The 17,092-nt window shown below is 50.8% G+C and overlaps 4 protein-coding genes across 4 annotated transcripts; 2 read left to right on the top strand and 2 right to left on the bottom strand.

The window, feature by feature from the left end:
* Positions 1-333: 333 nt before the first annotated feature.
* BO79DRAFT_243134 (putative cell surface receptor/MFS transporter (FLVCR)) lies at positions 334-2,240 on the bottom strand (the record flags this gene model as incomplete). The annotated part of the gene is made up of 4 exons (XM_025685258.1): positions 1,904-2,240; positions 1,717-1,829; positions 1,286-1,634; positions 334-1,194 (listed from the first exon to the last, which is right to left on the bottom strand). Exons 1-4 carry the CDS (start codon positions 2,063-2,065, stop codon positions 334-336), a joined length of 1,485 nt encoding a protein of 494 aa, XP_025543730.1. The 5' UTR covers positions 2,066-2,240.
* A 1,164-nt stretch (positions 2,241-3,404) lies between these two features.
* BO79DRAFT_243135 (uncharacterized protein) lies at positions 3,405-5,066 on the top strand (the record flags this gene model as incomplete). Its single annotated transcript, XM_025685259.1, has 1 exon — positions 3,405-5,066. The coding sequence occupies one exon, from the start codon at positions 3,405-3,407 to the stop codon at positions 5,064-5,066; it is 1,662 nt and encodes a 553-aa protein (XP_025543731.1).
* A 290-nt stretch (positions 5,067-5,356) lies between these two features.
* On the bottom strand, positions 5,357-8,865 carry BO79DRAFT_207280 (F-box and WD domain protein). The gene is made up of 2 exons (XM_025682143.1): positions 8,343-8,865; positions 5,357-8,234 (listed from the first exon to the last, which is right to left on the bottom strand). Exons 1-2 carry the CDS (start codon positions 8,575-8,577, stop codon positions 5,752-5,754), a joined length of 2,718 nt encoding a protein of 905 aa, XP_025543732.1. The 5' UTR covers positions 8,578-8,865; the 3' UTR covers positions 5,357-5,751.
* A 3,756-nt stretch (positions 8,866-12,621) lies between these two features.
* On the top strand, positions 12,622-16,412 carry BO79DRAFT_57428 (Rho family guanine nucleotide exchange factor CDC24). Its single transcript, XM_025689441.1, has 4 exons — positions 12,622-14,060; positions 14,119-14,367; positions 14,438-14,624; positions 14,684-16,412. The coding sequence occupies exons 1-4, from the start codon at positions 13,086-13,088 to the stop codon at positions 16,051-16,053; spliced, it is 2,781 nt and encodes a 926-aa protein (XP_025543733.1). The 5' UTR covers positions 12,622-13,085; the 3' UTR covers positions 16,054-16,412.
* Positions 16,413-17,092: the final 680 nt, after the last annotated feature.

The raw sequence follows: 17,092 nt of genomic DNA on the forward strand, positions 1-17,092 counted from the left end.
TGGATGGGCTATGGAATATGGAAATGGTTCTTAAGAAGGGGGGCGGTCGCCTTCAACTGTGTATGTACAGATAGCTGGTCTCTGCCTTGTTTGAAACTTGTGCTTTTATTATTTATTTCATTTTTTTTCCTTTTGTTTACTAGATGAATGTCATTTTGTCCTAGACTTTGTTCGGATTCCGTTTTTTATCTTTCTTTTTTCTTTGACATCATATGAGCTTTTATTTACAGTCACAGGTCCTGGTATTGACACATTTGATGGACGCCGGGTATCACACGTGCAATCATCAATCACAAAGTACATTCTGTACACACTGACTATAGGATTCCAGGATTACTTCCTCCACGCCACACTCAACCCCAAGAATCCTTTCTTAGTATCATCCTCCCCAGCTCCAGCTCTACGCTCCGCATCATCACCCTGCACCTCACCAGCCTCCTCCTCCTGTCCCAACTCCACGCCTCGATCCACATCCAATCTCCGTCTCCTCACATCACGACCAAAACATCCAATGCAAAGCGGCCACGGCGCAGCCACGACCGCCACGACAGCAGAGAAAATCAACGCATTCTGCATATTGACCGGCGGGGAAGCGTCCTCTCCGGCCTTCAATGCATCCTGAACTAGAATGAATATCGCGCCTAATAACTGCCCACCCGTCCAGCAGATCGTGCTCCCGATTTCCGGGGAGAAAGGGTACGTGATCTCTACCAGGTACTCCAGAACGACGGGGAGGAGGGCGAAGGACGACGCGCCGAGGAGGGAGCACACGACATACGATGGTGCGATGCCGGCGGGGCTGGACGGGGCGAAGATCAGGGCGATATAGGTGATTGCTACGATGGGGACAAGTGTGCGGATGGTGGCGAGGTAGTGCTTGTAGCGGTCTGTGAGGGGGGAGATGATGGCTGAGGCGATGAGTCCAACGATGATTAGAAGGCCTCCTGCAATGCCGGCTTCGGTTTCGGTGTATGAGTAGGGTTCGAGGATTTGGTTGAGGAGCGAGGAGACGCTGTTGAAGAAGCCGACGTATATGGAGAAGGGGATCAGGATGAGGTAGAACTCGAGGGTTTTGAGGAGTTGGGTTATAGCTGGGAGGAGTGGTGTGGAGGCGTTGGTGCTCGCAGATGAAGCGCTTGGAGGTGTCGGGGGTTGGGAGGGAATGAAGAATGAGGGAAGTGCTGCTACCGTTGCCTTTTGGGTTTGTTAGTAGGTGAGTGCGACATATCATGGCTGACTGGGTTTGGTTCTATCTATGTGTGGAGGGATTCTGAGGGAGGCTTACGATGATAGAGATGTACAGAACCATGTTCGGGACTTCGCTTGGTTTGGTCGCCCAGAAAGAGTCGATCAGCTCTCCCAATGCTGCACCCAAGGGATTGGCAAGGGTAGCTACGGCCGTTGCGCTGGTCCGGCCCTGGTCAGAAAACCAGAGGTCGCTGTATCGCGTTGGAGCGCTCAGACAGAATGGCTGCGCCAGTCCGATGAGGATCTGACCAAACATGGCGACACCGAAGATGCCTCCTCTCGCTTTGGTCCCTGCATATCGAATCCAATTGCCGACGAGGAGGAGGGTTGAAGTGGTGATGATGGCGGGTTTAGGGCCACCTTTATTGAGAGTGAAGATCACGACGCTGAGAGCAAGAATGAGTGTGAGTATCAGTCTCTTCCAGGCGCCGAAGACAGGTGGAGATAAGCATCCAGGGCTAAACTCACGGGCTGGCGACACAAAAAGCGAAGAGGTAACCAGTGCTCATCCAATTGATGGCGCTCTCAGAAACGCGGAAATGCTCAGCCGCAGTAGTTGATATCGATGAAAAGGTTAACCACTAGACGATGATAATGATGGATAAAATTAGAATCGGTGTTTTATTCTTCATGGCGACAGACATAAAGAACCTACATCCCAACTAACGACAATGTTCAACAGCACCAGCTGCGCCAGACCCCAGAACCGCCGCTTGTAGACCTTGTAGACCGGACCCGACGGAGGCAGTTCAGTTGGAGCAGTCGTGGCAGAGCCATGGTGCAAACCTGCCGAATCCTGGGGTGCTCTGGAGTCCATGAGAAGACGACGACGACAACAGCAACAACTTAACAGCTAATTACTAGCTGGTGGGTTGCGTGACCAGCTGGCGAGGAGCGGAGCATTAAATGAGGGGAAAAGGGCAACTAAATTAAATCAATTTCACCGCAATCAACTAAACGGATGGGCGCCGTGGCTTTAATATGATCCTAGCCTCGTTCCCAAGACACGATGGCGTCCATAGATTTTAAGACGGTTTTATAAAGCGGACCGATGGTTGGGTTGCACTGCTGCTACTTCAATTTTGGGAAAGGAGGTTCGAATAGTCTTGTCTCATGACGGCCGGTTTCATCGTGGTTCTTGGGTCTCGACGATCCGACCTCGGCTGATTTCCCCAACTTTGGTAAGGGAGGGGGTGTGTCATTGGTGGCAGTCAATGTGAATGCCTTGTCGGGAAGCTCTATCGTATTGTCTGCTCTCTCATTTGTCAACTGGGAGGTGAATCTGCCTTAGTTGGAATGTCCCATCGCAATCACAGTCATCGCGACTACTAACCTCGACACATGCGGTGGGGATGTTGCATCCGCGCCGGATATCAATCAGATCGACGAAAGACATCCCAGAATTGAGAAAAAGAATAGGGTACAACAAGCTATATCTTGCGTCAAAACCGATTCAATCTCCACTGATGAGCCATGATCATCCATTACCAAGGGAGTGGGTAGTTTGGATATCCGACCGCATATTGCTAAATGTTAAGATTCCCAGGTGGTTCGTAGGATGGAACCTTGGGAGTGGAGCAGCCCCGTTTTACTGTTTCACTCCATTTCCGGGGTTGGCGCTCGGATCTAATCAATAATCATAATCATTTAATCTCATCGCTCACGCACGTTCCACAAGCCAGCACAAGTTGTTTCTTTTACGGAGTCTCATAACAACCATTCATTGTGGATGTTTACTTGTAAAGAAAGAAAATGTCAGGAAGTCGGCGTGAGTTGAGGTGAGGGAAAACTGGGGAAGTTGAGGCGACAATCATGTCTTTCCCCTTTTTTGCTTGCTCCGTTCACTTCAACTTCATTACATTTCTTTTTCGGAGAATTTTTCAAAAATATCAATGGCACCACGTGCAGTTGATTTCTGTTGGTCGGTTAGTCGGCCGATTCTCACTACTTACTAATGCTCATTTGAATGCTATAAACAAGGCCATGCCTTCTTCATTGTGCTGTGTACTTTCCTCCAGGGCTGCACGATCTAGGGAAGGTGCCATGGACCCTCAATCCTTTACGGCGCTGTCGTCCTTGTGGCATGTTCTCTAATCCACCCTCATCTTCATGTCAATGTGAACGTGGCCTACAACACGACCTGCCTACATGGTATCATGGATACACAGTCTCAGAACCCCCCAGCCGCTCAGCATGGCTCGTCCGACGAGGATGAAGTCTCCGCAACGGAGGTGGAACCGCTGGGAGAAGCCACACCACTAGGCAAGGCGACCTTGTCAGAATCCGTGATGAGTGAGGAGAGTTCCATCTTCAATGCCCTACGGACAGACTCTGGCACCGAAGAACTCGGCTCGAAATTTGGCTCGGCATGTCATTCTCGTGGCAATCTGGATAGCAGGATTGCTGCCAATATGGCCATGTTTGTCCCCCTTGCGCCTGAAGCAACGGACCCTTCCCTGCGGGCGGACCGTGAGCCAAAGTATTGCCCGGAAAAGGATACACAATCCCCTGGTTGGCATCCTCAGTTGGCATTAGACAGCCGTGTGCTATCCACAGATGAAGGGAAGGCGGTCGTAGCCTTACCTGCAGACGACTCGCTGAAGCAAAACCTTCTTGACGCGTTGCACCTCAGGAAAGCAGTCAGTCTCAACGATGCAGATGATACCTCGAGAACGTTCAAGTGGCCGGGTAACCTTGACTCACCAGTCAGCCCTGCACTCCCCACTTATCCTCCACCAGTGAGAGCGCCCACACCCCCTGGACTTCCTTCATTCGGGACTCGAGAAGCTGTCTACTACACTACTCAATTCCCTGTCCGTTCTGCTACCACCAGTGGGCGAACGCAGCAGTCAAGTCCAAGCCCGCCTAGGCGTGCAGGTAGGCGCGTTGCTGATGGCTCTAGAACGGGATCCTACGGAGGGATGCTACGAAGGCTCCTCAGTTTTTCATCGTCATCTCCCCCGCAGCCTAGACGTCAGACATATATTGTGGCGAGGGCAGAAGATGGTACTGCGGTCCAAGGTCGCTTTCCTTATAGACAGAGTGGCCACGGCATGAATTTGGCTAGACGATTGGAGGATCATCCCTTTCACCGAACTGCCATTTCAGCCACTTGCGAAGATGGTGTTGATGTTGATAGCAGCGCTACACAGGATGGACAAATTAACCGAAGGCTCTCAGACGTGAAACGGGACCAGGCTGACAGCACCGATCCTGCAAACACAAGCGCTGGTAGTCGCATGCGAAGACATCGCCCACAGATAGGACTGAATAGCTTACTACCGTTGCCTCGCCCAGTTTTGGTATCTTCTTCTCAACGGCCAGCCTCGGCAAATGCTTCTCTTCCTACTTCTAGGGTTGACTCGTTTTATACCTGTGCGTCTCGTTCGCAAATTCCAGGCATACCCAGGCACATGGAAAGCCACGATGTCCAAGGCACTGAGAGCGTGGGGGATTCTGCGGCATGCTATCTTGCACCCACGGAGTCACCACCCGTCTTTACCGCACAGGAAGAAAGTGAGTCCGCCAACTTTAACTCGAGTCCTTGGCTACAATCGCTGCGTGACGTCAACTCTTGGTTCTCCTGCTGCATGGGGGCACGTAATGAGCAGGACGCCGCCATTCATTCGAATACGGCCTCCAATGATACATACGCCACTGCGAGAAGCCATTTTTCATCTAATGCGGCAGAACATACGCATCCTAATGCCCCGACAAATCAGGTGCAAAGCCTACAACAGTGGTTCTCAGGAGTTTGGAGGTCGCTTCAGACGTTTCCTTTTCGCAACGTCCCGGCCACAAGCCCGATATCGGCCTGAATCATATACCAATGATTGCTTGAACCATGACTTGCATACTTGTGTGAGGCTGTCCTTTCAGTAGCACATTTATTGGACTGGGGGTGCGCCAGATACTTTTGATCGTTTCTTCGTTTTTCAACCCTCGCCAAATGGTACATATGCAAGACGCGCCTTCATCGACGGGGTTGTCTCTATTGTCCAGATTACTAGCGCTAGCCTGTATGTGACTGCATACTTCAAGTTTTCATTATTGGCAATGTCATTATCAATGTCATAAACGAACAACAGCTGTAGTCATTTCGTCTCTGCTGACATGAACCAACCGACTCCATCGCTCCAATGCCGAAATGCTCTAAAAATAAGAGTTATGAACAGAACACAACAAGGCCTGACGAGACAGACACATAGATAAAGTCTCCACAAGAAAAAGTGCGAAATGATTTCCATGCAATATAGACAAATCACCCAAAGGCAATCATATAAAGAGACAGAGAAAAAAAGAAAAAAGAAACTCAAAAATGGAACAGGCTCCTAATGCACATGAAAATCGAAAAGGTAGACGAGATTTTCAAAGAGAAAACCAAGAATAGATATATAAATAGAAGAAAGAATGTTGGGAAGGAATATAGCTTGGATCCAAGAGGTAACACTTATACCACATCATCTTTCCCCGTACGCTGATGATGGTAGTAATGTAAGGCCATTACAGGCCCGTAAAGAACTGACACGCTTCTTTCAGTTCCTCATCATCAGCGGTGAAATCCCACCCAACTATTCTCGGGTCCTGACTTGCGCAGATTATCTTGTGCGCGTCGAATTGGAGCTTGAAGATCCTCGAGGTAGGTGGTTGTTGGGGGGCGGCGGGGAAGGCTCTCACTCGGGGGTGTTGCTGTTGTTGTTGGTGTTGCTGAGCATGGGGTGGTAGTGGTGGTGGTCTCATTGGGGCGCCGGCATGCATTATGGGTGCGGGTGCTTGAGTTTGAGCCTGAGCGTGAGCTTGAGGTGTGTTTTGCTGGACGGTGGGTGGGAGGTTGTTGGAGATGAGGAGGGCCGGGTTCAGGGCTAGGTGCGCGGGCCAGTGTGCATTTTGCGAGGAGGGATCGTTAGTATTGGAGTTGTTGGTAGGCAAACGTGGTGGTTGTGGTTGCTGCGGTGCTCCACCGCCTGTTGATATCGCAGCGGCCGCCGCAGCGGCCGCCATGGTAGCTTGGGCTTGTTGCGCCTGGTGCGCTTGAGCAAAGGCGTTGGCTCGTGCGATTGTCTGGCGTGCAGAGGAATCGAGGTGGCTGTATGAGGCATTGGCGGCGGCGTCTGCCTGTCGGAGTCGCTGGCCTACAACCCAACGGCCTTCGTTGTCCTTCTTCCAGATGATGATGGATTCGTCGTATGAGCCGGAGACGATTCGTCCCCATTGGCTCCCGCCTCCGCCGGGGGGGATTTTGGCACCCAGGGCTTTGATGTCTCTTGGGTTCCGGGACCCGTTGGTGTTTTGTTGATATCCGGCGCGCCGGAGGGCACTAGGGCCGAGGTCAACGTTTGCACCGGTGCGCTGAGCATCACGAAACTCGTTGTCGACAGCCAGAGCTTCCAGTCGCAAGGCCTCCTCGGCTCCCGGTGGGTCTCCGAAACCAGCTTGGACTGTCCGAACGAGGTTGGCGTGCCCGTGCAGGCAGGCCACTTCGGCACCGGAGGCGTGGTCGAAAATGCGAACGGTATCATCGTTGCTTCCACTGATGATGCGTTTGCTGTCAAACTGTACGCATGCAATGCCCTTTTCGTGGCCTATCATTGTCTTCCGACAAGCGCCGTTGCGCAGGTTCCAGACCTTGATCAGGCGATCGCCCGAGGCGGACACGATTTCATCCTCGTTGAGCTGGATAGCATTCACTGCGGCAGTGTGTCCGTCAAGGATCATTAGCAACGAATATGGCGCCAAGGTTCGAATGTGATTCTTGGCAATTTCGGCCTCGAGGATAAAAGCGGGAATGTCGCTCGTGTCAACAATATACGAGGGATAGGAGACACCCGAACCCTGGAAAACAGAGGGGTAGTCCTTGTCCATTGGTGTGAGCTGGCGCCTGCTCCAGATCTTGATAAGTTTGTCCTTGGAGCAAGTTACTATATAGCGTTCGTCGAATCGGAGGTTCAGGACAGAATCATCATGAGCTGGCGCAATCTCGTGAAGCTTCTCTCCAGTAGAAAAGCGCCAGATTATGACATTCTTATCGCTGCTTCCCGACACGATGATATCTTCAGAAGGGCGGGGATCGAACTGCAGACAGAGAACCGACTTTGAGTGGCCTTGAAGAGGCGGATGCCATAATCGCTTGGTGTCCAGGTCCCATACTCGAACAGTCTTGTCCCGGCTACCACTGACCAGCCATTTATCGGTAAACTGAATCGCATATACACACTCCTGATGAGATTCTTCCATGTGATTTGGATGCGGCAGCTGGAAGTTCGTAAAGCGGCCCTTGGTCCAGTTCTCTTCCAGACGCCTCCGTACCCGATATAGATGTGGCCAATTCATCTTCGCGGCACCATTGGGCATCCGAATCAATAGTGATGACTTGGGGGGGCTAGCGTTCGTCGAAATCTGCTGTAAGTTTGACTTCAGTTGAGCAGTTCCCGACGACTCATGACGTGCGCTCGATGATTGTTGCCCAGCTGCGAGCACCGGTCCACGATCGTTTGACGCATCACTCATGTGATGATCACCCTCAACATCTGCCGCTGCGGAAGGCTGCAGCCCACTCCTTTGCACGGCCTCATTGTTATCCAGCGATCCTGTCGCGCGAGAGTCTAGCCAGCTGGGGGGTACGCGCTTCTTCTGTTTCGGTTCACCGAGATCCGGGTCTATATGCCTCAACCGAGATTTCCGGAGTTGGGGGGATTCCAATCCCGAGTGTTCCTGTTCGTACGTATGCACGGCGTCAATGTCGACCCGCCAGCCTTCGCTGATGTACAAATCTCTCCAAAGACGGGTGTCAAAAATGCGATCACGCCAGGAGCGAGATGCCAAGGAAGCTGTTACCAATGTTTGAGGGTCGAGGTAGGAGAAGATCTCGGCGGTGATTTCGGGAGGTAACTTTAGCACGGGATCCATGTGCAATAGAGGCGCTAGCTTTTCAACCACCGAGGCGACAGTGGAAGCACGCAAGGTGCGTAGAAGCTTGTAGGCGAGCTCTACATGAAACACCACAGCCTGTCAGTATGATGATGATCGCGCTAAGAAGCCAAACGGAAGAGGATCCTTGCGCCGGACAGAACCAAGGGAAGGGGGGCTGAACTCACCGGCTCGCTCGGCCTCACTATAAGCATTAACCCAGTCGGGGAGCGGCATCACATCATCGGGGGGCGAATTCAGGAAGTCCTTGTCGGGCTGACTTCTCGTTTCATCGGAATAACCCTCGTCAAGCTTGAAGGGCGCAGACAGCGAGGGGGCGGTGAGGTCGGAGGGATAACTGGCGGCGCCCTGAAGCAGCCGGGGACGAGGGATGATCGGAGTTTGCGCGGTGTCCCTCGCCATGGGTTCGCTGGGAAATTTGCCTAGCTTAGTTTCTCTAGCCTCCTTGAGGCCCCTCCGTTCAGACAAAAGGGCGACAAGGATAGGTTGGGCCCAAGTGCTCCGGTAAGGAAGCAAGGCTTGTGGTGGCTAGGGCTCCTAGGACACTGTGAAGCAAAGAGGTGAGCTGGACACCACCCTTTCCTTCAGTGGGGGTTAAGGCAGAGATGGCTATTGGCACAACCACATAAAGAAGGAGAATAACGACCGGGATGAATTAAGGCCGAGAAGAAGAAAAGATGGAAAACTAGCAAGCCATGGCGGGAGATGGATGAGACAGAGTGGTTGGGGGGTTGAAGCTGGCGAAGTGACGTTTTGGAGGGAGTGACTGACACCGCGGAGAGTGGAGCATCAATAATACCCAGCTATTATGGCCTGACGGGTATTGTTTACCTTACCGGGGAGACCTCTTTCATCTTTGCCAGCAGATACACCACTTTCCATTGAACAACAGAACATAGTTCATATTTCATATTTTTATCACTGTTTATTACTAATATCTAAATATTTCGCAATAGTTATGGGCCATCAGTATTATGCCGAACTGGATCAAATTGTCAAACCTAGAACCCTTACCCTCGTCGAACTTGGCGACTCAGAATCTACTACACCACCATTTCTAATTCAGACATGTAAGCAGTTTATAGACAGAGTATTCGAGGGAGAGAATTTTCATACATTTACTGCATCCTGATTTCCTTTAAGACGACCTACTTTTCAGCTCTCCGTCGATATTTTTAACTTCAGCCATCATGATGTCCTCTACCATCCAAGCAATTGATAGAACATCAGCTCAGCAAGGGACCTGATCGCATGCTCTGGCAAGCTTCTGGTTAATATCAACTCAATAAGCTTACTGGTCCTATCTGGTCTGTCCATAATTCTGTTGCGGTACGAGATGCGCACCATAATTGACTGTCTACTAGTACCAGAGCGCCAGTCTACTTTTGCTGGTGTAGAATATATAATGGTCCCAGTAGCATCAAATTTACAATAGTAGTAGCTAGTCCTACTAAGGCCACTGTCCCTCTTTACTGCTAGATGCACTTTATATCAGAACCGTGGCCTCTGTTCTGCCCAGCTCGGCACGTACATCGTCATAACTTCTTCACATGCCCTTAATGCATATGATTTCTCGTCTTCGTGCCTGAAAAATATTCCCAGAATAGAAGATGTGTTGCTTTCCCTTGGCAGGTATAAGCCTGCATGCGATACCCAGTTCCTAGTCCAACACTCGACCATGTTCAGAGGAGCTGTCAAGTTGTCTACACAAAACTTGAATACCTGGGGGTACTTATATATATTCATATACCCATCCTCTAATGCCAATCTTGCGGCTGCTCATAAAACTACTAGTAGTTGTGGGCTTGTTCTTGGTGAAGTACTAAATCCCCCTGTACCTCAACCATAATACTATTTGTAATGTGCAGTGTTTGCTGAGCTATTGCTTTGGAACCGAAATGTACAGGCAGAGAGAGAGAGAGAGCATAGTATCAGCAGGGATGATGTGGTTGATGGCGCGAGCAACTGGTGTGGGGCCAACACTTGACTCAGGCAGTTCACCCTTTCCTACAAGCGATAACGATCAACCGAGGCAAGAAGGGGCTTGCTCAACTAATTTTGGGTGTATTTTAATGAGAGAGAGATTTATTAAAAGTACTGTTCAAGCACATCCTACTGACCCAACCACCGGGATAGAGACTGTCACTTCTAGGCAAGGGGAGCGCAGGATGTAACTTTACACCCTGTGCCTGACCGAGTTGGCGGGAACAGTACCTTCTTTTTTCCGATGCAGGAGGGGAGGCGGCAAGGTACCTTCCCAGCCGGCCCTTTCTAACATCCTACAGGAACTGACTAGTGAAAAGTATCCTGCAACTTAGTATTATCCATGAACCCTCAAACCTCCGTAATTGTCATCCTCGTGGGGAATAATAATTAGGTTTTTGTCATGGGAACCAGCTCGTCGGTGGCTTGGATCATTCCATCATCGGCCACCACCACCACCACTACTAGGTACAGCCCTGAAACCGGCGGACATCCACTCCTGTCACTTCCCCGACCAATGAAGGTGCTGTGCCCAGGGCTCCGATGGGGTCGATATCGCGACTAAAGAGGAACAACCATCGACTTGGGAGTAGATTGGACACTGTGTCGCGGGTAGTGTGGTACCTGCCAGGTGGTATGTGTGTTGCTCCTTGTGTTTGGGATTGTATGCAGGTCGGACATCCTTACCCTGGGATGTACAGTAGTAGTGATCGAGGATCATGAAATAGGGAAAAATGTCCGAAGTGTCGATGCTGATACAAAGGTGGCAAGGAGATGAAGAAGATGATGATGAGACGAGTCAATGTATGTAGTAATCTAAGGATGTATTTTCTAGGTACAGTAAAAAATTATTCTTAATTCCAGGTGTATAACGAGTTTTACTGTGGTGGTGTGTAGATAGATAGATTGGTAGTTAGTCTATGGGGCGGCAATCTAAGCGTGCCTCGGGACTAGTTCAAATCTCAAACAGTTGGTGTGAGAGGAGTCTTCATGCAGCCGATGCGGCCTCCAATCTGCTTCGGTCATTCTCGAATCCCTACCGGGGCCAACCCCAGCTTTTTTGCCAATTCGGCCTGGATTGGAATTTGGTACGTAGTTATTGAAATTCAAATCTGTTGCTCTAAAAGACGGTCAGATATGACTTGACCATCCACACTCCCTCCCCCGGAGTAAATGCACTGTTATTCAAAATTCCAGATTCTAACGTATACGTACTTGGAATTGTTGATTGTTTGGTACTCCTCATTCCTGTCTCCGTTGCCCGGACTCTCTCTCTCTCTCTCTCTCTCTCTCTCCCAGATTAATTCCTTTTCCCCCTCCCCTCATTATAATTATTATTAGTAGTATAGTCAAAAGCATTATAGTTGCGCGACTCACATACTACTTACCTTTCCCACCTTTAACGATCGGCTATCTACTTATGATCTAATTCTTCAAAGGTAGTAACCACCAATTTCAATCCCACATCAGCTTCTCTTCTGGTATGTTGCATCCTCCTTCTTCTCCTTCTCCTTCTCCTTGTCTCCCACCCTTTTCTCCTCACTCAACTCATCTTTTTCTCCCCCTCTTCCACAGTGTCTCTTTTGTGCTTCTCAACTCCCCTCCTCCACTACTCGATACTGACTAGTAGTATCTACTGTGGTCTCTCCTCTCTCCACTTCAAACCCACCCACCCGAACACCCCTCCCCTCCTCTCCTCCCTCCCCCTTTAATCATCCCGTCCTGGTCAAGTCAGTCCTTCCTTCCGACTGACTAGTTCCTCGCAGTTTAGTACAGAGTACTCCATAGTAGTACTCGGGAAGTTTGTCACTTCTTCACTTGTCGACTGGAGCTGACGCGCGCTACCGCTCAGTCGGACAAACTGGACCACTTGACTGGCCTGGACTCTCTCTCTCTCTCTCTCTCTTCCTTCTCTTCCCCCCATTCCGGTGTTTCCATCTCTTGTCACTCTTGATTGTCTATCCTTTGCTTTCTCACATTTTCCCTCCTTTCTTCCCATTGACCTCCTTCCGCTCCATCATCCCCCCCCCCCCCCCTCCTCCTCATTCTCCCTCTCTTGTTCTTTAACTCTCCCTCTCTTCGCTTTCTCTCCTTCCGGGTTTATTTTCCACCCTATTTTTCATACCATAGCTATTCTTATTAGTTTTTCATTTAAATTGACCTTCATCTACGGTTCCCGGCGGTACCGCTCCAGGGATCCTTTCCCGTTCCCATATTTTATCTGATTTCCACCTTTCAGCTGTTTTCTCGGTTGAGGGGCAAAATCCGCCTCTTTGGAACCTGCTGCTGCTACTTGCTGCTCTTTCTTTGGTTCCTGCTTACTACGTGCCTGCGCTTGCCTGGCTGCAGCGGCAAATCAAACCCCACACCCAGCATTTCTATTTTTCTCGATCCTTCTTGGGTTTCGGGTTCGCCATCTTTTGATCAGGAAGGGCGCTGTCGCCAGCAAGGGCCGGAGATTTGTCCCTGGCCAAGGCCATACTAATTTTCTATTAAAAGCGCAGAGCTTTTCCCGAATTACAAAAATCACCCATCCGGCTCGTCGCGTGAACTCGTCGACCCCCCAAGGGTGTATTATTTTAAATTCACGCATTCGATCGACTTCTGGCGGCGAGGGTCGAGACACGGAACAACAGCTCGCGGTTTGACTCAGCTTTTTAGGGAGAGTTAACTAATAGTTAACGTACCACCATCTCCACTCCTAAGGTTCCTTAGCTGCTCGCTTGTCCCATCCATCCCGCATCGGTCCACCGGCTCGCATCCAGTGACCCATGCTCGACTTGATCCTCGTGCAAGCACGCCTGTCATTTCCTTCCTCTTTCTCCCTCCGTCGGTCTGCTGCGCAGATTTGAAGCCCTTCGCTCCTCCCCCACATTGTCGCCGGCCTCCACTCCTTACGGTCCGAGTCGGCCACCACCCCCGTCGAGATGGCTGAGACCATCACCATGAATGGCGGTCCTATCGCCGAGGACAACATCATCAACCGCCGCGGCGGCGAATCGATCTATCAGAGCTGCGTCAACCTCAAGAAGCGCCTGGCCGAAGTACCGAACTTCGAACCCCATATGCGAGAGATGGAGGAAGCCGATCTGGCTCAGGGGAACACCGATCCGGTGGCATCGCTGTGGAATTGTCTCCGGACGGGCTATCCCCTCCTGACCATCTACAATGCCTCCGATCCCGAAGAATTCCTGGAAATCGACACAACGAAAGTCGCCGAGGCCAAACGCCCGAAAGCCGCCACCTTCAAATTCCTCCATGCGTCTCTGAAGGAGCTGGGATTCCCTCAGCAAGACTGCTTCCTTATCACGGACCTTTACGGCGAAAACACCACTGGCTTCACCAAAGTGATCAAGATGGTTAACCGGGTTCTGGACATCCTGGAGATGCAGGGACAGCTGAAGCGACCGTCGGATATTGGAGCAGGGGCCCCTGCGAAAGGTGCCGTCAAGCTCACCAAACGGGAACACATCCTCAAGGAGTTACTGGAAACGGAGCGCGACTATGTTCATCATCTCCAGAATCTACAGGCCCTGAAGAAGGAGTTAGAAGAGACAAGTGCTGTAAATGGTGATGCTAGCCATCAGATTTTCTTGAATCTCAACAATCTGCTTGATTTTGCTCAGCGGTTCTTGATCCGTATTGAACAGCACTATGCGCTGCCTGAAGAGAAACAAAACTGGGGTGAGCTGTTTATCCAGCACGAGGAAGCTTTCCGCCAATACGAGCCCTTTATCGCCAACCAGATGCGCTGTGATGAGATCTGTCTCAGAGATTGGGACAAGATTCACATGGCTCCGCGGTCCAAGGACCTGCTACAGATGGTGGCGCAACCCGCAACCTTGAACGGTTTCTTTGTCAAGCCTTTCCAGCGCTTGACTAAATACCCTCTGATGTTAGGGGTAAGGATTCCCTCGTCTCAATACATAGCCAATAGTCTTGTTACTGACCACCGCGCAGGAACTTTTGAAGCAAACAGAAAACCCAGACCTCCGGACTGACATCCAACGAGCCATCGACGCTATTCAAACCGTTTTAGACTCGGCAAATGATGCCATTGACAAAGAGCACCTGCAGTCTGCTGTCAAAGACCTCGATGAACGTGTGGATGACTGGAAGGCTCTGAAGATTGAAGCATTTGGCGACCTTCTCCGTTTTGGCACCTTCTCGGTGATCAAGGGTGATAATGGCAAAGACTCGGAGAGAGAGGTTAGTAGCCTTTCCAGGCTCCTTTTGCAAAGATGGAGTTGAGAGAACCGCCAGCTGACTTTTGGATTAGTATCATATCTATCTCTTCGAACGGATACTCCTTTGTTGCAAGGATATCAACCCTAACAAGCAAAAGTCGAAACTGAATCTAGGCAAAGACAAGCCCGCTGCGATGATTAAAGGCAAGCCGCGGCTTCAGCTCAAAGGCCGCATCTACATGGCGAACGTGACAGATGTGCTCTGCCTTCCCAAGCCAGGTACGAGAACTTTTCCAAACATTTTCAGGAGCTGCTTTGACTAAACCACTTTGTGACAGGCTCTTATCGCATCCAGATCTTCTGGAAGGGTGATCCAGGAGTCGTGGACAATTTTATCATCCGCTATTCGAACGAGGACATCATGCGCAAATGGAGCCGGGACATCGAGGCGCAACGGGCGATCCAGGCAGAGCAGCGCAGCGCTCGCAACACCGGCACCTCCGAGACCGAATTTACGTACATGCGATCCATGTCCAACATTCCAAACCCATATGAACAAGAATATTATGCGGAAGAGCAAGCAGCCACGCAGGAAGCAGGCTTCTTCTCGGAATTCCCGATGAGCCGTAACGCCTCCAGCACCAGTCTCCGAACCCGTTCAGCAACAGGAGGCAGCGGTAGCTCCGGTCGCCCTCGCATACCTGTACCCGATCCGAATCTGTCACTGCACACCCATCTTTCTGGAGGCAGTATGTCGCCAGCAGAGAGGAATGCTCCATCTTACTTCTCCCCCGTCGCCGAAACTCCGTCTACACGGTCCAGCTCCCAGTCTACTGGATATTTCCATGGTCGTCAAGTGACACCTACAGGCAATTGGAATGAAGAAAATGCTCGGTATACAGCCCCGGCTTTGTCCCGTGCGACGTCAAGAGATGGGCCTAATTCAAATCCTTATTTCAGCGGTGCTCCGAATGGACGAAGTGCTCAACGACCCTCACTCCCTCCGATGTCAGGGGCCCAGGCGGCAAATGGCATGGCCCAGCGAATGCGATCCGCGAGTAGCCCCGATATCCACAACCACACCCACAATCCGGAAATGCGTCGTTACATGGGCGCCCATACGATGCAGACCGTCGACAACGTACCCGTCCCGCCGATTCCCGCTCACATATCCAGCATGATGGCGCCTCCCAACCGCAGCCAGAACAACTCCCCTACCAATGCCAACATCCCCATTCGCAACGCAAACCACCTTTCCAACTCCCAGCAACATTCCGATCCCCGGCATGTGCCGCACACGCATTTCCACGAGCCCCAATACTCCGACTACCGTCCTAGCACATCGGCCACCGATCAGCCCACGTCTCCCCTGAGCCACGAGCCGGATGAGGAGCCCCTCATGCCGACGCAACTCAAGGTCAAGGTGAATTTCGATGATAACTACGTCACTCTCGTCATTGCCAGCAACATCATGTTCCGCTCGCTCATCGATCGTGTGGATGCCAAGCTGGCCCGATTCACCAACCGCTCAATTGGCAGCAAGTCGGTCAGGCTACGATACCGGGACGAAGACGGAGATTTCGTTACGATTGACAGCGACGAGGCCGTTCAACTGGCATTCATGGAGTGGCGCGAACAACAGCGTGACATGCTCGCTAGGGGTCAAGTAGGAGAGATTCAACTCTACTGTCAGGCAGTGGAGACTTAGATATGATAGAGCTGGAGCAATGGCATATGTTCCAGTACTGAAGATTATTTTCTGCCTTATTTTCTCACTACCTTACTTTGTTTCCTACCGTTACTTTTCGTCCTTGATTCTCCGACCATCGCTGCATTTGATTACTCCGCATCTCATTCTGTGTGAGTTGGCAAGAGATGAGACAATGTCACCGGTGTTGTCTCCTTGGTTTAGTTGACGACTCACATCCAACTGGATTGGCTGGAGAGCGTTGGAGAGGCTACTGATTCTATTCGCATGGGTTACGGGAGAGGCAAAAAAAAAAGATTATCGGCCGGGGGCGCTTGATTCTTGATGGACCCTAGCAAGGAGCGGGGTTTTGTGGGTTTACTTCGGACACCCTGTTGGAATTTGGGAGAGGCGGCTCTCTGCTCTGGGAAATGTTGATGACTCTCCATTTGAACTGATCTACCATGACTGCATGATGTATGTATACCGCTTGTTGGCTTTCCGATTTTTCATTGATTGCGCAGGACGGATGTCGGACATATGAGATGAGCTGTATAGTGTTCCTGCATATTTGGCCTTGGGATTGACTTTGATGTTGCGGTACCTCATCTGTTGTGCTTGTTGAGTTGTTGCTTTTTACCCCCCTTTTTTTTTTTTCTTTGCTGGCATTCCGTGCTGGCCCTGTCAATGATAGTATTACGACCTTAGATTTCCTTGGTGCTGGGTGCAGATATAGAGTATGAACAATGGCGAAGATAATAGCTCCAAAAATAAACCTGAAAGGAGTAGGGAGGAGAAGATAGGAGATCGGTTGGTTAGTGAGTTAGTTAAGTTAGTAAGTACCTGGGGGGGCGCCATAATTCCACGGATCCATCAGTACCGAGAAGTGGAACTTCGGGCACTCCACGGTCCAAACCAACGGGGGCCTGAAAGGGCTGAAAGGGGGTGGTGGGTGTCCATCCAGTCCCTGTTTGTCATTAGACAGGTCGCAACTCTTGAGAGTTGAGATGCCGTCCATCCGATTGTATACCAAAGATAGATAGGTAGACAAGAAGATCGA

This window comes from Aspergillus costaricaensis (assembly GCF_003184835.1).
Source record: "Aspergillus costaricaensis CBS 115574 unplaced genomic scaffold BO79scaffold_4, whole genome shotgun sequence".
In the NCBI taxonomy this organism is placed as follows: domain Eukaryota; kingdom Fungi; phylum Ascomycota; class Eurotiomycetes; order Eurotiales; family Aspergillaceae; genus Aspergillus; species Aspergillus costaricensis.